Source organism: Equus przewalskii, chromosome 26, assembly GCF_037783145.1.
Source record: "Equus przewalskii isolate Varuska chromosome 26, EquPr2, whole genome shotgun sequence".
NCBI lineage: Eukaryota > Metazoa > Chordata > Mammalia > Perissodactyla > Equidae > Equus > Equus przewalskii.
Window position 1 is genome coordinate 28,590,369 of NC_091856.1, and position 23,037 is coordinate 28,613,405.

Sequence of the window (23,037 nt, forward strand, 5' to 3'; positions counted from 1 at the left end):
CGGACGTCACGCGCCGCTGCCACGCACGGCCCCGCGGGGCACGCTGGGAATTGGAGTCCGCCCGGCGAGGCCGGACACACGAGACTCCACCAACTGAAGGGGTGGGAGGAGGGATAAGCAACCTTGAAGAAGGGAAAGCCGAGTCCTGTCAAAATCACGAACCCTGAAAAAATTTCTGATAAGCCTTTAATAAACATTACTTCAGGAGCCTCTCTTTATTTTGACTTATCCCTGGCCAGTGTTCGCTAAGACTCCTTGTATCCCCCCGCCCCAACAATGAGTCTTCCCAAGGAGGCAGGTCGCGAAGGAGCCGAGAGAGCACGTGCAATGAAGCCCAGCCCTGTAGGCGGGGCTCGGAGGGGGCGGAGCTTGGAGGTATTCACAGGGCCCTTCCTCCGCGGCTTCGGGACAAATTGGACCTGAGATTAAAGGACCGGAGTTTAACCCGAGGTGACTGCGTTCGTATGCAAATGGAATCTATAAAACTCTGCTTTCCGGGGTACTCTTTAAAGCCTTTTACCTCCGGGTGGGCGGGAAAGACTAAAGTTTCTCTTCCTCCTCTTTCATTTTCCCCCTGCCAGGCCATTGATGCCATTAAAGAAACTCTCAGATCTTGGCTCCTGGGGTCTTGAAGTCATCCATTTGAGAGGCTCTTTACCCAGCCTTATTCGCCTTCCCTTCTCCTCAGTTTTCCTATCGTAAAATGGTGTTGGAATACAGACGGGGTCCAATTGGAAAACCCCAAACCCCACCCCACCCCCGCTCCCTGCCTCAGTTTCCCAGAGCAAAATCCCGGATTTTGCAAAGTTTTGGCTGCTCTGGGCTGAGCCCACCTCCTGCGGCCACCAGGTGGCGCGCGGCCACCAGCCTCTAGTCCTGCTGGGGCATCTGCCTTCCGCGACCCTCTCGGGAAGGCCCCAACGCGACTGCTGCCCAAGGTGTAACTAAGCCCTACGTGGCCAGCTTGAAGACAAAGAAAAGAACATTGGTGCTTTGCCCGCGTCTACTCTGCTGGCTTAAGCCGCGGCTTCCTCGCTGTGCCCATTCCCCCCTACCCTGCCCCACCAATCCTCTGGCTCACCTATGTCGTTCTTTCGCTTACTTTTTTTACGTCCTCATCGTGGCGTCCGCATCCCTGCCTGATCTGACCCCTACCCACATTTCTCATCACATTCCTTCCCTCACCTGCTAGGCAGGAGGTTTTGCAACCCTTCCCTGCGCTTGGGGCTTCCTTACCAACACTGCTTAACCTGTACTGCATCCTGAATCTGTGCCGGCCACTGTTCTAACAGATTTGCATTAACGCTATGTTGTCTAAACCTCATACTTGCTCTATGAAGTAGCTCCAGTATTGTCCCTATCATACACTGATGACGTCACCCAGCAGTGATAGGGATTCGAAACCTAGTCAGTCAGACACCCGAACCAGAACACTTGGCTCCTTCAAGCCGGAATGCTGCTGGCTTCACCCACCCCACTACTAAACTCCTATTCATCTTTCAAGATCCTGTTCAAATATCTCCTCAGGGACACTGTCCTTAATACCTCCCACCAGGGGATATCTCGATCCCCTCTGTATTCCCTTACAGCTCTGTTGAGCTCTCTGTGATTGCTTCCCTACTACCATTCCCCAGCCCCAGAGCGGGAGGAGAGCCCTTAGTGTGTGTGAGCCATAACCGTCCACCGTGGGTTCTAAAATATGTCAGCACCATGTGGCCTTCCTGGGGCCAGAACTTCTCCTTCTATCACAAGCCTCTGAGGCAGTGAGTTTCCCTTCCTCGGAGATCAATCAGGGGAAATGGCATTGCAGAAACCTCCTCCAGTCCTGGGGCTTCAGTAGAGGACAGAGATTCTAAGCTGACCCTCAAAGATGGCAGAAGAGTTTAGCTAAATGCTTACCCATTGGAAACAACTCCTCCTCATCCTTCAGACCAGCTCTGTTGTCACTTCCTCCCAAAAGCCTTCCTAGATCTCCCTGACTAGTCAAATCCCTTTATTCTCACTCTCATCATTATGACCCCAACAGCTGAGCACAGGGCCTGGACAGAGCAGACACTCAATAAATAACTGCTGAGTGAGTGAAGGAATGAATGAAACAGATTGGACTTTTCTACTTAATAACTGTGACCTTGGGCATGTTCCCTCTGAGCCTCAAAGTCCTGGTTTCTGAGGAAAGAGGGATAATGATAGTTGTTCCCTCCCAGGATTGTTATGAGAATTAAATAAGAGGATGCATGTAAAGCATTTACTATAAGGTCTGGGCTGATACATGGGACCTGTTACTAAGATTATTTAAAGAGGGGTCCTAATTCCCAGTAACCTCTCTTCTTGGGAAGGGTCAACCACCACAAAACTGAGAAAAGTGAGGAAAACAGCTATGTACTGAGACCCCAGCCACTGTCCTAAGTGTATAGGGTCCTGTGAGGTAGACAGCCACTATGTGTCCAGTACGTCCTAGGGGTCCTTTCCCTCCAGTGTCCCCGAACAATCCTGAGAAGTCAATACCTTTCTCCTTACAAATGAGGAAACAGAAAGACAGATGAAAAAGACTCCCACCACTAGCAGGACTCATGACAGAAGAAAGGAGTGCTATATAAGGATAAGGAGGGATCTGTGTGGCAGCGGTCCTGAGGCCAGGGGCATACAGACAGAGAAACAGGACGAGACAGGGATACAGCTAAGAATAAGGCAGGTGTGAGCCCCATCGCCGGGGCTTTGCCCTGTGGCAGGGGGGACAGACACTAATCAAATCAAATAATCACACAGACCCCCAACTGCACAGCAGTGCTGCAACTGAGAAGACACTTAGTTCTTCTAAGCGTCTAAGTTCCTGGGGCTATGAGAGCGTGTGACAGGGCTCATTTTCTTGGGGTTGGTGATCAAGGGAAGCTTCCTGGAATAAGAAGCATTGAAATAAGATGGGAAGGATGAGTAGGAGTCAGATTCGGTGAAAAGAGAGAGTTTCAGATAGAAGGAACAGTATGTGCAAACGTCCTGAGGCCAAGTTGGAACCGAGAGAATCCATTGTGACTGGAGCCCCTGAGGGAGAGAGAGGGCAGGAGAGAAGGGTGAAAAGGAAGAAGCCAGAAATTATGGGGACATGTGGGGGAGCAGCCAGTAGGGGGCAGAGTTCTCTGGTGACGGCAGCCTTGCTCTTCCAGGGCCTAGCCAGAGTCAGAGCTAGGCTGCAAGGGGAGAAAGGGCTGGGAAACGCAGCCCCCACCAGGTTCTGTTTGTTTTAAGTATGTTTTGTTTATTATTTGAATGGATAGGACACACATCACACAATTCCCAGGATGCAGAAGAGTATTCAATGAAAAGTCAGCCTTTCTCCTTACTCTTGATTGCCAGCAGCTGGTTTCCCTACTTAGCAATAACCACCATACGGATTTATTGTGTGTCCATCCACAGACAGTCCATGCACATAAGAACACACACCACATTTGTTTTTTACACTAACCTAGCCCTGGTTTTGATGCCTCTCCAGGAGGTCTCCAGTTATGAAAGAAGCTAATTTGCACTGAACAATTACTCCACGTGATTCTTTCATTCAGCTCAGTTATGGAGCCCCAGACCTTGTGCCAGACCAGTGGTTCTCAAACCTTAAATCCCCTGGAGGGCTTGTTAAAACGCAGATTGCTGGGTCCCACCCTGAGAGTTTCTGTTTCCTTAGGTCTGGGTTGTGGACTGAGAATTTGCATTTCTAACAAGTTCCCAGGCTTTGCTGAGGCTGCTGGTCCCTCAGGGCGGCACACTTTGAGACCACACTTTGCGACCTGTGAGCCAGCTGCTGATGGACAAAGTATGTGCGCTGGTGGCTGTATTTCTCTCCCACAAGGGAAGGCATGAACGACGGGGGAACACACGCACCCATTCGAAAGACAGTTTCATAGAGTGATAAATTCTTTGAAGAAAATGAGGGGAGGGTGAGCACATGAAGGAAAGTGCTTGAGAGTAGGGATGGGGTAGGAGTGGAGGGTAGCGACATTTGGGGCACGAATAAGCATTCCTTTTTGAGCAGTTGAAGTTTTCAAGGCCAGATTAATAGACACACATGTGGAGCTGTCGTGCACTCAAGGGCCGGGTGACCTACAGAGACAGTGTGGAGAGGGAAGAGAAGAGGGTCCACCCCCCCCCCCGGGGGGGTGCACAGAGGTGTGCAGAAGGAGCTCGGGGTGAGATACAGGGAAAATCCGAAAGACATCAAGAGAGGAGAGGGTTTGAGAAGGAGGCATGATCAAGAGCTGGGAGGGTAGAGAGGTGCCGCCTTGGGTTCGGTTACAGGAGCTCCCCGCGGACCCCAACAAAGCATTTCCATGGTGAGACGGAAGACCCCTGGAGTGAGGGGATGGGCAGGGAAACTGAGGAGGGGAGACCAGAGTAGGCTCCTTGGGAAAGTTTTGCTGCGTAGGAAGCAGAGCAATAAGGCGCTCCCTCCTGAGGAGGGGAGAAGGGAGGGTGTTTAAAAGGTAGGCGCTGCAGGAGTTTAGTTGGGGGTTGAGGAGGGATCTTGGAGGCAGGAATCAATGGAATACGCGGGAGAGAGGGCTCTGAGCCGTGCGAAGGGTGGAGCCGGCGCTGTCGGTGTGTTTGGAGAGCTCGAATGTTCTCCTGCCCTACAAACATCACTCATCTGAACTTTACGACCGCTCCAAAAGGAAAGCGCTATTTGCCCCAGTTTACAGACGAGGAAACTGAGGCTCAAAGTGGTGAAGAGACACGCCGAGGTCCCACATCTCACAGAACGGGACCTCGGTCCTCTTACCGCCCCCGCTGCTCCGGCGGGCTCCGAACAAGACCCTTTTTTGTGTCCTTGCTGGGATGCCCTTTGGAGAGCCGCCGGATGGCTCTACTCTGAGGCCCCGCGGAGAGCGGGCCGGGCGGGGCGGGGCGGGGTGCCCCCTCCACCCTCGCTCCGCCCCCAGCGGCGCGGGAGGGGGCGCGGGGCGGGGAGCGGCGGGGGGCGCGCCGCGCGGGCGGAGCGGGCGGCGGCACCTCGCTAGCAGTGCGGCCCTTGCCTCCCAGCGTCCGCGCCAGCTGTCCGTGCCCGCCGTGCCCGTCCCGCCATGGCCGCGGCCGCCCTCCCACCCCGGCCCCGGCCCCGGCCCCGGCCCCTGGCCCTGCTCCTGCTGCCGCTGCTGCTGCTGCGCGCCGGCACGGTGCGCGCCGACAGTAAGGTACGTACCGCCCTCCCGCCCGGGCGCAGCTCGGCGGGGAGCCGGGCACGAGGGGGCGCTGTGGCTGGGGGTGCGGGCCAGGAGGGTGTCAGGGGCCGAGAGCCGAGAACCAGGAGAGGGGACCTCGGATCTTCGGCTTAGCACCGAAGCCGCTGGGGCAGGACCCCGGGAGAGGAGCGCGTGGGGCAAGAAGCGCTGGAGATGGTAGGGCTGCTTGGGACCCAGAGCCTCAGGAAGGGGCGCTGGGACCCAATCCAGTGTGGGGAGATCAGCTCTGAAACCTAGAGCCAGGGGGCGCTGGGAGCTTGGGGGTGGTGGGTGCAGACAGGAGATGCAGTCCCCAGCCTAGAAAAGGGATTCCCAGGCGCGCTGGGCAGGAGCAGCTTGGAGATCTGGCTCCAAGTTTCCATGGGAGGCTGACCCACGTGGGGGCAGGCCCCTGGGTAACTGCTGCCCAGCGACTCCCAGGTTTTCAGTAGGCCCTGGGCCAAGGCTTTCAGGCCGTGCTGGGGACCCCCAGGCTGGCCACTTGCCTGGCCTCTGGTGCTCCTGCCAGGGATATGGTGCACCTTCTAGAGGACCCTGTGTCTCCAGAAGTGACCTGAGCTATTCTCAGTGGTGGCTCAAAGGATCTGCTCCCCGTGTCAAGCAGACCTGGGTTCAAATCCCATGTTCGCCTCTCAGCTGGATGACCCTGGGCCTTTACTTCTCTGAGCCTCCACTTCCTCCCTGGTAAATATGGGGTAATAATCGTTCCCACTCCCTGCAGTCAGGATCTCTAGATTAGTGAGATCATGCCTGTAAAATGCTGAGCACCTTGCCTGGCACCTAGGAGGTGCCCAATAAATGATACTGCAATTATGAAGTCTTACCACAGGGATCTGCAAAAGGGGGTGAGATCCAGAATGGAGAGAGAGCAAGCACTTAGCGTTAGTCAGAGCAGGGACCCCTTGAGGGTGTTCTGGAAATGACCCAGTGAGGAGGAGGATGGGTCTGGGGGTGAGGGAGGGGCAGGAAGGAGGTAGGGCCCTGCTCACATAGTATGAGAGCCAAGGAGTGACTTCTCTTGGTGTCTCTACAGCCTCTTTCCCAAGTAGAAGGTGAGGCTCCCCTGTCCACAGGCAGGTAACAGGCAGAAGCCACTAGCCACATGGTAAGTATATGAGCAGGGGGCACTGGCACACGCTCAGCCTGAAGATTCAGCTCAGGCTATGAAAATAAGTGGGCTGCAGTCCTGACCATGTCCTCCTGTCCTCTGAAGACCCTGAGGGAATGAGAAGCATTCCCATTTTACAGATGGGGAAACTAGGATGTATAGAGAGGCAGCTGGCTTGCAAATCAAAAAACCTAGGTTCTGGCCTTTTGTTGTTCTTCGTCTGTGTGACCTTGGGCCAGTCACTGCCTGTCTCTGGGCTTAAATTCCCCCATCTGAAAAACAATATCTCCCTAACTTCCCTTCCATATACAGCCTTCTAGGATTCCTTGACCTGGCTCAGTTGGGGAACAGGTAAGCGAAAACCCCAGATAACCTGATCTCCGCTTTGCCACCTCTCATCTCTCTGGCTGGGAGCAATGTTTGTTCTTGGGCATCCTCTGAGCCATGCAGAGGGCTATAGGGCTGGTGGGGGAGGGCTCGCATTCAAAACAAAGCAAAGACAAAGAGAACCCAACACCCTGTTTATGTAGTGAGTCAGCCAAACACTTGCTAGGTTGGGGGTGTGTGTGTGTGTTTAGTTGTTCCAGGGCAAGCCGGGGCTGGTGGGGTGACAAGGAGCATCCTAGAGTTTGGAGAATGAAGCAGCTGGGGGAGTCAGCACAGCCCTCCCCCAGACACCTCCCACCCCACACCATTTCAGTCAGCTGGGAAAAATAAAAATCAAGTGATGGGTGAATTTACTCCGCATTCCTCAGCACAGCCGGACTCCTGCTGGCTCAGTGGAGAGAGCTGTTTTCATTATCACCCTCTCCCTCCCCCATAACAGTCCTTCCTTTCCAAGCCTGGCCTATTTTCTAGCGGGGGAGGCCTTAGGAGGACCGGCCTGGGACCTAAAGTCTATCTAGGGCCCTAAAGTGTTCCATGGGCTTCCTGCTCCTGGGAGGTCCAGCCTCCCTCCTGCACGATCTTTTCAGGGGTCCAGGGGCGGCTCAGCCCCAGGACTCACCACAGAATTCTGCGATCTCAGCCAGCTCCTCGCTCAGCGTGTGTTAGTGTTTATAGCAGGTCTCTCCGAAACAGGATTTGGAGTTTCCATCTAAGGAAGTGCTTTGTCCAGCTTGCGAGCGGGAGAAGGAGATCACAGCTCCCCTGGCATTTCCGAGGGGCTGCCCGATGTGGAGGTTGGGATGGACAGCCAGGTAATCACATGGCACCAGGGACTTCTGGGAACCTGCTTTTGGCTGTGTGTCCTTGGAATGTGGCTGAGAATTCCCCACCTCTACCTCAGTTTCCCCATCTGGGAAAGGGCTGCTGGCGACTCACATCCTCCGTGCATCCAGGGGTGAGAAGCGGGTCTTTGGTCCTGAGGACAGAGGGAAGGCCCAGCCTGTGGGAGCTGGGCCAGGGGAGCAGGAGGGGCTGGAGCAAGCAGGCGGTGGTGTCCCGGGCGGGATCGGATGTTCCAGGCCAGGCGGGTCCCCAGGGCTTAGGTGTTGCTGCTCCTCCGCTTGGGGAGTTTCCGCCTGTGGTGTAATTGGAAACAGGCTCAGGAGCAGGCAGGAGCTACACAGCGATGGAGTCTTCCTCCTGTGCACAGAGTCTGGGCCAGGCTAGGCCACCAAAGGTCCTGCCCCATTTGGATGGGGCACCTGGGATAAAGCCCTGAGGAGCGCCCAGTGTGCCAAGGCCTGTGCCCAGCACTTGCATTTGGGGTCTTACACTACCCTGCTGCCTACACTCTGAGACTTCAGGGTCCCTCCCCATTGGACAGACTTGAATACAGAGGGTCAAAAGAGTCAGGTTGGGGCCGCTCACATATCCTAGAGAGGGAGCTTGAGGAGTTGGGAGCAACCTGGAGTTCCAGCATCCTCAGCCTTTAGCGAGCATCTGGAGGCCCGGGAGCCTGAGAGAGCCAGAGTCGAGGGGTGTGGAGGAAGGCCAGGGCATCTGCATTTTCCAAGTGCACCCAGGTAATTCTGAGGCACATCCTTCAGTGGAGAACTCATGGAGGTGATAGGGAGCCATAGAGGTTTGTGGTGCAAGAGAGTAACAGATCATCAAAGAGGAGCTTTTGGAAGATTAATCCAGCAGAGAGGAGGCCGCTGTATTGTCCACGTAGCAGTTAACGCGGCCTGAGCTCAGGCTGTGGCCATGGAGTAGAGAGCGAGGGATAGACATGGGAGATATTTAGGGTGAAGAACCAGAAGAACACGACTGATGGGTTGTCCAGAGTAATAAGGAGGCTCAGAGATCCGGGTTGGGCAGGAGGGTGAGCAGACACCAGTTTGGGAGAAGATGCTGGGTCCAGTTTGGGATGTCTGTGGGCGTCTAGGGGACGGTGTCCAGCCGGTAGTGGGCTCCAGGGGTGGTCTTTGCCTGCAGTAGGACGGGAAAACTGCCTCTCCGTGAGTCTGGGCTGGCCATGAGAGGAGAGGGAAGACTCGAGCTCAAAGGGACATAACTTGAACATGTCCTATTTCTAGAACATTTCACAGCTTGAACCCCTCTCTTCCCCTTTCTGGCCAGATTTATCCATGCCTCTTCAGAAAAATCTCAAGTACCCCGTCTCACGTCGCACTGTGGGATTTCTTTGCAAACACTTAGGGACCTTTTTAAGCACAAACCACCCCCACTTCTGGGGGCTTTGGCAGCAGCTTGTGCTGAGCAAGGCGGCAGGGAGAGATGGGGGCCGAGGGAGGGACTTTCCTGCTTGGCAGCAACTCCAGCACTCATGCCAAGGGCAGGTTGGGGCAGGCCCAGCGGGAGCCCCAGGTCACGTGGCCCAACCCAGCGCTCCCTCTCTGTCCCAGCTCAGCTGCTTGTGGAGAATCCCTTGCCTGGTGACTACGGGCGGTTTTGGGAGGTACAGCATGTAAACCAAATTTTGGAGTCAGGCTGTGCTGTGTGACCTGGGCAAACCGCTAGTCTTCTCTGATGCTCAGATTTTTCCTCTCTAGATGGGGTTGTAGTGAGAGCAAATAGAGGTTGAAAACGATGTACAAATGTGAGAGAGGGTTGTTGGCAGCGACTTTAAAAGTGAGAACCACTTAGTAGTTATTCTGTGCCAGGCTCGGCGCCAGGTGCTTTGCACTTATTGAGACATTTCAGCCTCAGGAATCGCCTATGAGGAAAGGACTGTTATCCTCCCCATTCTACAGAGGAGGAAACTGAGGCTCAGAGGGGTCAAGGGCCTACAGGGAGGAGATGTGAGCTGAGATTTGAGCCTGGGCTGGCGCCCCACCATGGCGCTCTGCTGCCTCCGGTCAAGCTCCAAGGGACCAAGTGATCACCGGATGCAGGGCCCAGTCTGGGCTCCTGGCAGCAGGGGCTGGGAGCAGAGGCCCTCTTCCGACCCCTGGCCATGTCAGGGCCTTGGCCGCCCCCATCAGGACATAGCACCTCATCTGAGGAGGGAAGGAATGGTGCGGTCTGATGCGGAGGCCGCTGCTGGGGGGCGGGGGTTGGGATTATGGGTGGGGGCTGAGGAGGAGGCCTCTCTGGCATGGCCACATGGAACACACCCACATCCACCCGCTGGGCTCCTAGCCCCCTGGGCAAGTCGGGGGACGGTGGCTGGGGGGCCCAGCAGAGCACGGAAGCGGGCCCAGAGTCTAGGAGAAAAGGTAGGCTTAAGGCACTAGCGGCCATTTAAGGAGTTTGCAGGACCCTGAGCTCGGCTGTCAGCCTTCACTGCAGGAGAGAATCACCCCGGAGGACCCTTCGCCCACAGGGCCCGGGACAAAGCTTCCCCCCATAGCTGCCCCATCCCCACCCTCCTCGTCCCCCAGGGGACTGCAAGTCCACCCACCCTGGGCCCTAGTCCCCTTGAACAAGTCATTCGATGGCTCCAGGCTCAGCCTCCTCATCTGTGGGACACCGCTAGGAATATCTAACAGTGCACTCACGTGGAGAAACAGCCCCCTTTTAGGACGATTGGTAGTAATAATAACAGCCACAATATACAGACTACTGTGTGTGCTCCTGGTGCTGGACTGAGCTACTCCTGTTGTTCCATCTCTCAGTCCTCACATGGTCTTTTGTTAGGTAGGCACTCGTAGTACCTTCATTTTACAGAAGAGGAAACTGAGGCACAGAGAGGTTAAGTAATCTACCCAAGCACACACAGCTCTAGGTGGCTCAGGGCCGTGTTCCTAACCACTGCCCTATACTTCCCCAGCCCTCAGTGAGTTCTCAATAAATGTCTCCTCCCTGGGCTCTGCGCCCCAGGCTGGCCTCCTGCAGCCACCATCCGTCCACGTGAGCTTCCCACAGTGCAGATCTGATCCTGGCCCTCCCCTGCTTAAAACCCTTCCTGAACTCTCCCGTGTTTTCAGGAGGAAGCCAAGATCCTCAGCCAGTTTTCAGGGCCCTCCCTGGGCTGGGCGCTGTCCCCCCCTCCCCACCCCCCGCCCCCCAGCCTTACGTGCTGCCCCCCAGGCTCCCTGCAAACACCAGCCAGAGTGACCCTCCTCCGGGCCCCCAAAGTGCAGGCCCTTCCTTGTCTTTCCACGTCTGAGTTGCTCTCCCTGGAATGCCCTTCTCCTCCTTAAAGATGCCCCCAGGGGCGCCCTCCTCCGAGCAGTCTTCATGGGTATCTTTGTGCCCTCAGAGCTTGCTATGTGAGCTTCTCTCATGGCTGAAAAGGTGGAGAATGTATCGATCTATTTCTTCTGTCCCTCCAGCTAACACCCCGGGTCTGGCAGAGGCCAGGGGCTCAAACAGGTGTCTGATGGCTCAGAGCTGAAATGGAGTGCCCACAGCCCTTCCCCAGAGGGCCCGGGGACACACACAGGCTCTGGGCGTGGCAGAAAGCCCAAGGGAGCCATGGACTCACTTGGGTCCTGGTGGCTTCAGTGAGAGCTGAGTAGCCATGAGGCCTGAGGTGTTTGTTGATTGAGCCATGAATAGCTGTGTCCTAAGAGCCTGGAGCCCAGGGTGGGCTGGCTGAGCCAACTAGGGGAGTGGCTGGTTGGGGGTCCCAGAGCCCAGCCAGTGTGTCAGGGCACGCGGGCTGGGGGCAGTGACTGAGCCTGGCACCTGCCACTGATCTCACTGAGCTGACTCCTGTGGGCACAAAGTCCTGCTGCCTCCAGTGACCAGTGACCACACTTGGACACTGGGTGTGTGGTATCCCAGGGAGGGACTGAAGGAAAAGTGGGGAGGGGAGGGAAACCACTAAATAGAGGTCATGTTATCCTCACCATGAGGAGGCCAGGTCAGGAGAGTCATCCATTGTACGAGGGTACAAGGCTCAGAGAGGTTATGTAACCTGTTTAAAGTCACACAGGGTGTGGGGGAACAGGTCTGTAGGAGAAGCAGCATAGAGCAGTGATTTCAATCTGGAGTCAGGTCCAAAGCTGGATCTTCCACACTGAAGCTGTGTGATCTTGGACATGTGACTTCACCTCTGTGAGCCTCTCTTTCTTTATCACACTTAAGACGCACTATGTGCTGGGCCCTATTCTTTAACTCATTACATCCTCACAACCACCCCAAAAGGCACGAGCCCATATTACAAATGAGGAAACAGAGGCACAGAAAGGCTGAGTTGCCCAATCTCATGGCTCCTAACCTAGGCTCCGGACGCCATGCTCCTAGCCCTGTGCTCCAGCATGGCCGCAAAATGTAGGCTCATTTATCCGTCACCTACCACAGGCCAGGCAGGCACTGCTGTGGGGATACAGGAGGGACCTGGACAAAGGACCTGCCTCTCATGCTGCCTCCAGGAGAGTCAGGGAGACAAAAAAGAAGCAGATGTGGCTATAATACTTCAGATGGTAATAGGTGCAAAAAAGACAAACAAACCACTAGCTAAGGGGATAGAGAGTGACGGGAGGTGGGCGGTCAGGGAAGGCTTCTTGGAGGAAGTGATGTGTGAGCAAGGTGAGGGAATGAGCCAAGGGAATATCAGGGGGATAAGGGTTTCAGGGCACCACATCTGCAACGGTCCTGAGGCTAGAGTGGAGTGAGCCCAAGGGAGGAAAAGGTGGCAAGAAGAGGGGTTGAGGGGAGGGTGTTAGCTCACACAGGCCTTGAAGGCCATGGTAAGGACTTTGGAGGTAACAATACCCCCCATACGCAGGTATTATTAAAGGGTGAGGCGTGCATGAAACCTGGGATGTACTCAATGCTCAGTGAAATGTCTCCATTCATTTTTTTACTATTATGGTGAAACACATAACATAAAATTTACCATTTTAACCATTTTAAAGTATACAGTTCAGTGGCATTTAGTACATTCACAATGTTGTGGAACCATCACTGCTACTTGGTTCCAGAATGTTTGCATCAGTCCAAAAGGAAGCCCTGCGACCATTAAGCCATCACTCCCCATTTCCCCATCCCTCTAAATCCCGGCAGCCACTAATCTGCTTTCTGTGTCTATGGATTTGCCTATTCTGGACATTCATATAAAGGGAATCATACAATATGTGGCCTTTTGTGACCACCTTCTTTCATTTAGCATAACGTTTTCAAGGTTCATCTACATTGTAACCTGTGTCAGTACTCCGTTCCTTTTAATGGCTGACTAATATTCCACTGTGTGGACGTACCACAGTTTGTTCATCTATTCATCAGCTGAAGGACATTTCAGTTGTTTCCACCTTGTGGCTATTGTGAATCGTGCTGCTGTGAACATTCATGTACAAGTCTTTTTTTTGAATACCTGTTCTCAGTTTTTTGGGGTATATACCTAAGAGTAGAATTATCGGGTCCTATGGTAATTCTGTGTTTAATTTATTGAGGAACAGCCAAACTGTTTTTCGCAGCAGCCATTAATATTTTAATTGTTATTGTTATTATTATAAGCCCTCTATTTCCTTGTAAGGGCTGCTAGCTTCTCAGCCACCTCTAACCGCCACCCTCCAAGGGCTGGGGGGCTGGATTCTGCTCCTGGAATCTGCCTGCTCGCCTCCTCTCCCCTCCCCCCAGCACTGGCTCACCGGAGCCGCTCTTGCAGGTGTTCGGCGACATGGACCAGGTGCGGATGACCTCGGAGGGCTCGGACTGCCGCTGCAAGTGTATCATGCGGCCGCTGAGCAAGGACGCGTGCAGCCGCGTGCGCAGCGGCCGGGCGCGGGTGGAGGACTTCTACACCGTGGAGACGGTGAGCTCGGGCACCGACTGCCGCTGCTCCTGCACCGCGCCGCCCTCCTCGCTCAACCCCTGCGAGAACGAGTGGAAGATGGAGAAACTCAAGAAGCAGGCACCCGAGCTCCTCAAGGTAGACATCCTGGGGTGAGATGTGGAGGGGAACACCCCCTGGGTGGGTATCTCCCATGGGCTGGGCCAGGCTGTCCTTCCCGTGAAAAGTCCGCACAGGCCAAGGCGGGCGCTGGTATCCTCCCATTTCACAGGTGAGGAAACAGGCTCCCTGGGGGGAAGCCACTTCTTGCCCAAGATCGTTCTGCCAGTGAGTGATAGAGGCAGCATTCTCTGGCTAGTTTACCTGAATAGAGCCCCTTTTCTATTCCAGTGTCCTGCATTGTACCCAAACCAGTTTCTCTCTCGGCACCTCTATACAGTATTTTAAATTTTGTGGCTTTGATTGTTTTTAATGTAATAATAACATTTACGGGGTCTAGCCCGGTGGCGCAGCAGTTAAGTGCGCATGTTCCACTTCTTTGGCCGGGTTTGCTAGTTCGGATCCTGGGTGTGGGACGTGGCACCACTCACCAAGCCATGCTGTGGTAGGCATCCCACATATAACGTAGAGGAAGATGGGCACGGATGCTAGCTCAGGGCCAGTCTTCCTCAATAAAGAAAGAAAGAAAAAATAATATTTCCGATATTCAAGTACCTCCTGCATGCCAGATGTCGTGCTAACCTCTTTTTACATATTAGTTCTCTAAATTCTTAAACAATTCTGTGAAATATGGGATCTTGGTCCTCATTTTATAGGCAAGAAAATGGATTTGGGAGAAGTTAGGGAACTGGCGCAGGCTCTCACACATTGATATGTAGCCTCAAGTCTGCACCATACTTTTATGTGACTTTTGTGCCTACCCTCCCCCATAGGCAGATTAGAAAGAGCCCCACCTCTGGGGGACACAGCCCCATGCCACGGCCCACCGCTGGGACCCGTGGCTCCGATAGACGTGTGCAGGCTAGAGCTCAGCCCCACAGCCAGCCGGGCCCTTCTGTGAGATTTATCCTGTGCTCGGCTCAGTGCTGGGTGGGCCTACTGGCACTGGGATTTGAGCCCAGGTCCTGCTGTGTCCAAAAAGTGTGTTCTGAACCACCTTGCCCTCCTGTCTTCCTTTTTGTAAAGGACTAGATTATTTGGTGTTTGGAGAGAGTCTTCCTTTACGATTTCTTCCAAACTGAGTGTCTCTTTTGCCCTTCTGGTGTCAAGAACTGTGCAGTCGACTGAGATGTTACCCTGCTTGTGAGCTAACAGGTTAGCCTGCCAGTTTCATGGACACTGGCGGAAGACGCAAGAAGCCAGAGACAAACAACTCTAGTACACACGGCAGCCGGAGTAGCTGCTCTTCCTTGCGCTGATTCTCCCAGCTCCAGTTCCCACAGGGTGATGCCGTGGGGCCAGATGACACCTGCACACACACTGGGGTATTCTTCAAGAGAGGAGCCCCAACTCAGAGGATCCAAATCTTATAGTGGACACCAAGCATGCCTGCTCTTTATAATGGACACCGAGGATGCCCACTCTTTATAAGGATGGGCACTGAGCATGCCTGCTCTTTATGATGGGCACCGAGCATGCTCACTCTTTATAATAATGGGCACTGAGCATGCCCGCTCTTTATGATGGGCACCAAGTGTGCCCGCTCTTTGTGATGGGCACCGAGCATGCCTTCCCTGCTCCAGAGGGAAATGCCATCTCTATTGTCCGAGGCTGTTCACCATACAAGATGGCCTGGACAGTCAGTACCTCTAAATGCAAGACATGCAGAAAAGCCAAAGACTCATGATGAATTCTCTCCCAACGTTTAGCTAAAAATTTTTCTTTAACTTGAGTAAAATTTTTGTAACAAGTGACTGGATACCAAAACTCTCAAAGTTGAGGTGGGTTGAATTTTAGACCAAGTGGCCTCTTGACAACTTGGCAGTCCCTGGACCACACTGTCTCCCTGGGACCTCACTCGGGCCCTGCAGACTCCAGGTACTGAGGCCGTAGGCCAGTCCTCAGTTACAGGGACAAACCAACTTCTGCTGCAGTCCACTTCTCAACAATTCGATTGTAAGCAAAATTGACGAGGATACACAAAACCTTTTCATAAATGCTGGCTAATTTAATCCTTGCCACAACCCTTTGGAGAGGGAACTTATGGTCCTAGCTTTACTTGTGGGGGAATCTGAGGCCCAGAGGGGGATTGTGACTTGCCTAAGATCACACAGCAAGACTTTGGCACCACTAAGATGTGAACCCAGGAATTCTCTCCTGTGTCCCTTTTCCCATTGAAGGGCTTACCGGGCAGTTCTCTAAGCCAGCAGCCCATTGTCCCATAGGCCTTTTTGGTGCACAGCAGCCATGAGGGTTTTCATTCGGCTTATAGGACTGGAGTGGAGTGGTGGTGGGATTGACCCAGCTGGTGGGGTTGGAGGAGGAAGAGAAGATGCTCAGTCTTAGTGACACCCTAGGAGCAGCAGCAGGTACTGAGGGGGTACCCAGAAAGTCCCAAGAGGAGGGGGCAGCAGAGGTAGTATGAGACAGAGCTGAGACCTCTCCCATGCAGCTCGGCTCCCCTCCCTCAGCAGGAGGCTCTCTGAGGTCAGCCCCCCAGGAGAGGAGGTTAGGGGAAGCCAATGGGGGAGGAGCACAGGGCACACCCACCCTATTCCCACCTCTTGTCTCTATCCCAGCCCTTCCCTTCAAGCTCAGAACTCCAGCTGTGATCTGGCCTTAGCTGCTTGTCTCTGCGTAGGAGGGAGGGGAGTCCAGGTCCCCTTTCTTAGGTAGGTTGGCTACCGGGGTGTGCCTCCCACCTCTTTGCTCCTTTTCCTTCTGCACATGAACCAGACATGGCCACACCCTTGAGGAATCCCTAGTCTTGTGGGGACACAGCTCCTGACCCCCAAAATGGCAACATGATCAGTGCTGGGCCAAGGGATGTCCCAGGGACTGTGGGAACCCAGAGGAGGAGATAACATTAGAGCTGGGCTTTGAGGGATGTGTAGGAGTCCCTCAGGCAGAGCAGAAATGAGGGCATTCTGGGTGAGAACAAGTGGAGTGGGTATGGCACAGGGTGCCTCCCTGCCCTCTCTGCTCCAGCCCCACTAGCTGCTTGTCAAGTCCTCTAACATGGTGCTTCTCAAACTGTGGTGAAAGACCAGTTTTTTAAAAATCTTAAGAACCAATACTTTTATAAAATACTATAAAAATGAGTGATTAGAACAATGAAACAAAAACGGACACGCAACATACAAGCCCTATGTTGTATTATTAGAGCCCACAGATATAAAATTGCTCTGTCAAATGGCTCTAAAAGTTCATAAAAGCCTACTCTCGCTTTTTGTGATTATTTTATCACAGACTAGAGACGAGCACTCTGGACCGGCGCTGGTCTGCAGACCACACTTTGAGTAACGTGGCTCGAACACCACGTTTCTTCTCACCAGCTCTTTGAACAAGCTGTTCGCTTTGCCTGGACGTTCCCTCTCCTGCCCTCTTTGCCTAATTCGTGCTCCTCCTTTAGAGCTCAGCTCAAACAAAACTTCCTCCTGGCAGACTTTCCCAATCCACATGCACTCCCAGACAAGGTCAGGGCCCCATCAGTAATGCTCTGGGCTTCTGTGTGTTACCGCCTGTTCTCTGGTCTGGACGCCTGGGTGTGACTCTGTGTTCCCTGACAGCCTGCGAAAGACGGTTCCGGCTTGCGTCTGTCTTGCTCACTACTGTCCTTAGTGCCTGGCCCAGAGCACATGTTTGCTGAGGCTGCAGGGGGCGGCAGGAGCAGATCATGGAGGGCTTGAATGCCAGACTCGGGAGATGAGAAGCCACACAGGGGAAGCTGGGAGCCATGTCGAGTTATCAAGCAGGGGAGAGACCCAATCAAAGCTTTGCTTCAGGAAGCCAGTTTTGGTGGCCGTAAAGGCAGCAGAGTGAATGAAGCTGGGAGGTTCCCGTTTAGTCCCCTGGAATAGTAGTCGTTATTGCTGATCTTCATGACGCCCTTGCTGTGCTCACTCTGGGCTGAGCCCTGTCCAGACACGACTGCTCCTACCACCACCCTCTTGCCCCATTTCACAGAGAAGGAAGCTGAGGAACCTAAGACTCCATGTGCATGGTTCTCAAAAGGTGCTCCCCAGAGCCCTAGGGGTACTGTGCAGCCCCTCAGGGCCTGAGCACGGTTGTCGGGGAGCAGACAAGACTCGAGGCCCTACCCCTGCTCCCATCAGAGCCCTGCACTCCCTTTTTCCGTTTTAGAGATCAGAGTCTGCTCAGAGAAAAGCTCTCTGGCTTATGAACAGCTTGAACACTCCTGCGAGAGTGGGAGTCAAACTGTTTTGGAAACAGCTGGCCAGGGCCAAATGGGAGCACTGGCCTGCTCAGGCCCTGAGAAATGCCTCAGGGCTCGGAGCTGAGCCACCGGGAGGGTGGGCTGGATCTGCCCTTCCCGAGAAGCCAGGGGATGCTGATTTCCCAACCGGCCCCTTGGGCCAAGCTTCCCGTGATGCTCTCGTTGGCATTTTGGCCATCTGGAGGGCATTGTCACATCCTGATGAGATGTGACAGACGGGGGAAGGGGAGGGGCAGCTGCAGGGAAGAGCCAGGGCTGGGCAAGGGAGACCCAGCATCTGCCACTGACCTTTGTGCAAGCCCTGCCCCCTCTCCCGGCCTCAGTTTCCCCATCTGGACACAAGAAGGAGCAGTAAAGCATAATAGGAAAGAGGTTTGGTTTACACCAGTCTGGGTTCTGCTCCCAGCTCCACCATTTAACAGCTGGGTGGCCTTGGGCGCGTCACTTCACCTGTCTAAACTGCAGCTTCCCAGCCTGGAAGAGGAAGATAACAGTTGTCCAGACCGTGTCTTTGGCTGGGGCCCTAGAAGCAGACCCTGAGGCGGGTGACTCACATGCAGGTGATTTATTATGAAAGTGCTCCCGGGGGAACACTGGTACTGAAGTGGGAGAGGCAGGAAGGGAGGGCAGCCCAGCAGTGGTGTGGTCTCAGGCCCAGTGCCAGCCTCAGCCCCAGGGTACATTGGCATGTGAATGACAGCTCAGTTGTCCCCACTGGGGCGAGAGAGCTGGGCTGATAGATGCCCACCCCAGTCAGGCATTGTTGAAGAGCTGCGCCAGGAGGACGTACACCAGGGACTTTGGGGGGCAAAGCAGCTGTTTGAAGAGAGTGACAGGTGCAGGCTGTTAAAGGGAGGCATGTGGAAGCCAGGACGGGCACGAGAAACAGGAGGAGGGATCACTGGGGGTGGGAATGGAGCTCCTCTGGTGTCCACTACACACCTCGTGGGTCGTTGTGAGGATTAAGTGAAATGGCTTGTGAAAGGCCCTGGCACAGTGCCTGCCCCATGGTAAATGCTCAAAAGACAGAACCTGTTGCTTGTGATTATGAGCAGGCTGGGTCTGGCGGGCACTGAGGGCCCAAGCAGGCCATTCTGAGGCCCTGGGGTCCTGGGGTTCTGCCGTGGTAGGGTTCCTTTTGCACCCTCTGTGTCCAGCCCTGTGCTCTGCCCTTTCACTAACCATCCCCCTTCCCTGGGCAGCTGCAGTCCATGGTGGATCTCCTGGAGGGCACCTTGTATAGCATGGACCTGATGAAAGTGCACGCCTACGTCCACAAGGTGGCCTCCCAGATGAACACGCTGGAAGAGGTAAGGGCAGGGCTTGAGCCAGAGGCGGGGCGAGTGTAGTGCTGGAGGCCAAGGGCAGTGTCCGAAGGGGCCTGGGCAATTCTGTCCTGCCCCTGGTGGCTGTTGAAAGCTGGACTCCAGCAGGAGCTGGGAGAGGGAGATTCAGGCCACAGGGTTTAGACTTTGGGGAAGAGGTCTGACTCGGGCTTAAGGGCCTGCACGAAGCAGGAAGGCTGGGTGGAGAAACTGAGGCACCTGCTGGTTGTATGAAAAGAGTCTGGAGGGGGCTGGAACCCTCAGTTGACCAAGACCAGGACCCACACATTGCACAACTCTGGGGCCACTATTTTCATAAAATACCACATGAGTGGTGCCCCCTGGAGTGGTGCAGGACTGGCCAAGCCCACTGGGGCCAGGCTTGAGGCAGCATGACTGTCCCAGTGCCCCTCTGCAGGGGAGGCAGAGGTGCCGAGCATCTTCTCTTGGTCAAGACAAATGTGCTGGAGGGCTAGGTGGGTGGCTGGGACTGCCACCTGAGGACAGGGACAGCGTTGGGTGAGCGTGGGGGTCCAGGCTGCAGGTTTGAGGTTTGCATCTCTGTTGGCACAGCCTGGCCTCCGCCTGTTTCCTGCATCCGGTCCCTGCAGGGCTGCTGGGAGCCTGTAGACATGCAGCTGCCAGGAGCGGGCGTGGGGGCTTCCTTTCCCAGCTTCCTTTTTAGAGAGAGGGGGCACCTGGGCATCCTGTGCCCTGGGGGGGAGATTAACCCCTTACTATCCCCAAAGTTGGGCTCACAGTGGCTTTAATTATTCAAAAAGCATTTGGTGAGTATCTGCTGTGTGCCAGGCCCATGCCAGCGTGGGAAAAACATAACGGTTGCTGAGTTTCTCCTGTGCCCTGATATTTCCTCTGCGCCTGCTCTCCTGTCGCCAGCTCTGCAGTTGTCCTCCTTTGACCTTTCGTCTTGTCATCTCAGGAAATGTTAACTTGCTTCATGTAACTATGAGCCAGACAATCTGGAGGGTATGTCTGCGGGGCCTGGAACAAATCAGAAACGATTTCCGCAGCAACAAAGAAATGATTTTTTAATTATCTTCTGGTTTGCATTATCTGTGCTTTGCTTCTGTTCACTAAGTGATAACTCTATGAAAAAGAAAAGCTTTTTGCTAACCCTGGGAGAAGGTGAAGAGAGCAGCCTCACTCAGGGGAGCTGTCTCCCTCGGCCTGAGGGAGAAACATCCCAGGGGGTCAGGCAGCAAGTCGGGGTCCCACTCCCCTTGCTCTCCTCCCTTACACGAGTGGGACTCAACCAGGGGCAGTTGGCAATATCTGGAGACGTTTTTGGTTGTCACAGCTTGGGGGAGGAGGTGGTGGATGCTATTGGCTTCTTGTGGGTGGCGGCCAGGGATGCTGCTAAACATCCCACAGTGCACGGAGCAGCCCCCATGACACACAACCATCTGGCAAATGTCAGAGGTTGGAAAACTTGCCTTCCACAGTTTGACTTCTGTCTTCCCTGTGATCTAGTTTAGAATGCACTTTCTCATTTCTTAGTCTTTCTGGTCCCCACAGTAACCATGACATTTAGTTGTGATTATGATAAAGATCCTCATTTTACAGGCAGGGAAACTGAGGCTTAGAGAGGTGAAGTCACTAACTCAAGGTTACCCAGCCAGGAAGTAGAGAGTGAGGATTTGAACCCAGCTCTGTCCAACTCCTGCCTTGCTGCCTCTTGGTCCCTGAATCTGTTTACACCCAGGGCTGACTAGACATAAATCGCTTTTAGGTTATCTTCTCTGTAAAAATTTCTGCCCATGAATTTCTGAACTCAGAATTCCGATACTCCAGGGCTTCCCGGGGATGAGGCTCTTCCTGCTTGTGACTCTGGTCTCTCCTACTTCAGCTGAGAAGTGGACTCGGGCAGAGGAATTCCACACACACCCCACACCTGCTGGGGCTCTGGGGACCTGGGGCTGATACCTGGTTTCCTGAGTCCTGCCCAGCGGCCAAGGCCAGCCTGGCCAACAGCCCAGCATGGGGATCCCTAGGGCAGGGATCCCCAGAGAGGAGCATGGTGGTTCTGAGCTATCCATCTGTTTCCAGCAGATTCCAGAATCCAGGTAGATCAGGGGGTAGCTGGGAGCTGCTAAAGCCAGGCAGGGCCCCCAGCAAGGGGGAGACAGGCGAAGCAGGAGAACAGGACTGGGAGTAACGGCTCAGTGCTGCCAGAGGAGCCAGCACTGCAGGGAGAGAAGTCAGAGACTTGGAGCCTGGGAGGGATCAGAGACTCAGCCATGGCAAAACGCCAGAGAGCTTTGTTGTTTGAGTATTCCACAAGAAGAAGGTATTTGTGTATTACTTGTGAAATTAAAAGGTAATTTTAAAGTAGCAAAAGATAGCAGCTTAAATGATGGATCCATAAGGGACTGGCTGAGTACCTTATGGCCTGTGCCTCCGGTGGCATACTATGTGGTCACTAAAAGGAATGGGGGGCATTGTATATACAGAGATGGAAGAGTTTGCAAAATAGGCTCATGTGAAAAAGCAAAGTGTTAAAAAAAAAAAAGAAAAAGAAACCCTAACAGTTGTCGGCACCGAGGAGCAAAGGTGGGAGGGAGACGTTTTTATACCCATTTGTATCTTTTTAATTTAGTACTTTGAACATATATATTTTTTCATTCATTCACTTTTTAAATAAACATTTAATAGAGTCTCTTAGCAGCATGCTTTATTCCACCGGTGCTCGCTGGTGCCGCCCCCATGCATACCCCTGGGCCCTGCTCAGGAGACCGGGCAGCAAAGCTTGATGGCAGAAGCTGGGGTGTCCCCCTCAGGCCAGGGGTGGGGGGTGGTCAGAGGAGGCCGGAAAGACTTCGGGTCCTGCCCCCACAGAGCATCAAGGCCAACCTGAGCCGGGAGAACGAGGTGGTGAGGGAGAGCATGCGCCACTTCAGTGAGCAGCTGAAGCACTACGAGAACCACTCAGCCATCATGATGAGCATCAAGAAGGAGCTGTCGAGCCTGGGCCTCCAGCTGCTGCAGAAGGATGCAGCCACAGTCCCCGCCGCTGGCCCAGCCACTGGCCCTGGTAGCAAGGCTCAGGTGAGGCCATGGCTCTGATGATGGGGCCAGAAGATGGGCGGGCTTGGGAGCACAGTGTGCTGGGACCTCAGCCCTGAGGGCCAGCTGAGTGGGAATTTGGGGCCATAGGACAAGGCTGAGGGCTGGCACAGTGGGAGAGTCCGTGGCAGGGCAGGGCCAGGGGTGCCTGCTGTGCTGTGAGCTGGGGCAGCCGAGCGGTCTGTTCCCTGAGCCAGGCATTTGACAGTATTCTCATTCCCGTTTCTAAACTAGTGGGGACGAGGTTGCAGAGATGACCTTCCCTGCTTGGCCCTGGGAGACCAAGTCGGGGGCAGTAAAACCACTCTGTCTTCTCTTGCTGGTGCTGGGCCCCTATGGGGCAGGTGGGCAATGCCTTGGGGACCCCTGCAGACTAATACCACTTCATCCAACCCAGCCTGGGGTGGAGAACTCCTACAGCGATCCCCAGTGTTCCACAGTCAAACTCAGAGCGCAGAGGGAGCAGGGGCACTGGGTTTTGTCACCAGGCAGAGCCACCCACGCATATAACACACCTTTGTCCACATTTGATAAGGGCCCTCCTCTAGACAGACAGCTTGCAGAAATTCTCCCTCTGGACAGATAAATCAGAAAGAAGAGCCCCCTTTGGGTGAACAGATTGTACACAGCTCCTTCCTATGATAGGCACACACCAGGGTGTGTGGCTTGGGAAATGGAGTACAGATTAGATTTCACCCTGTTTGTACCCCTTCGACAAGTGCCCCGCGTGCAGCACACAGCCTGCGCTACTCTCCACAGCAGCCTTGTTTTCCGTGAGCAGGGAAAAGGGAGCTGACGTTGTGGAACCTCTG

At 54.4% G+C, this 23,037-nt stretch overlaps 1 protein-coding gene across 4 annotated transcripts in view; it reads left to right on the forward strand.

Moving 5' to 3' along the window:
- Positions 1-4,948: 4,948 nt before the first annotated feature.
- The window catches only part of OLFML2A (olfactomedin like 2A), a 28,988-nt gene continuing 10,899 nt past the window's right edge, over positions 4,949-23,037 (forward strand). The window contains exons 1-4 of one of the 4 annotated variants that reach the window (XM_070596449.1): positions 4,949-5,177; positions 13,295-13,558; positions 19,019-19,126; positions 21,998-22,207. In XM_070596449.1, the coding sequence (XP_070452550.1) occupies positions 5,067-5,177; positions 13,295-13,558; positions 19,019-19,126; positions 21,998-22,207 (693 nt within the window). In that variant the 5' untranslated portion in view covers positions 4,949-5,066. Of the gene's footprint in view, positions 5,178-5,267; positions 5,382-7,205; positions 7,533-13,294; positions 13,559-19,018; positions 19,127-21,008; positions 21,226-21,997; positions 22,208-23,037 lie in introns of those variants that run through there. The other 3 variants (XM_008528390.2, XM_070596450.1, XM_070596451.1) reach the window with 3 other exon arrangements.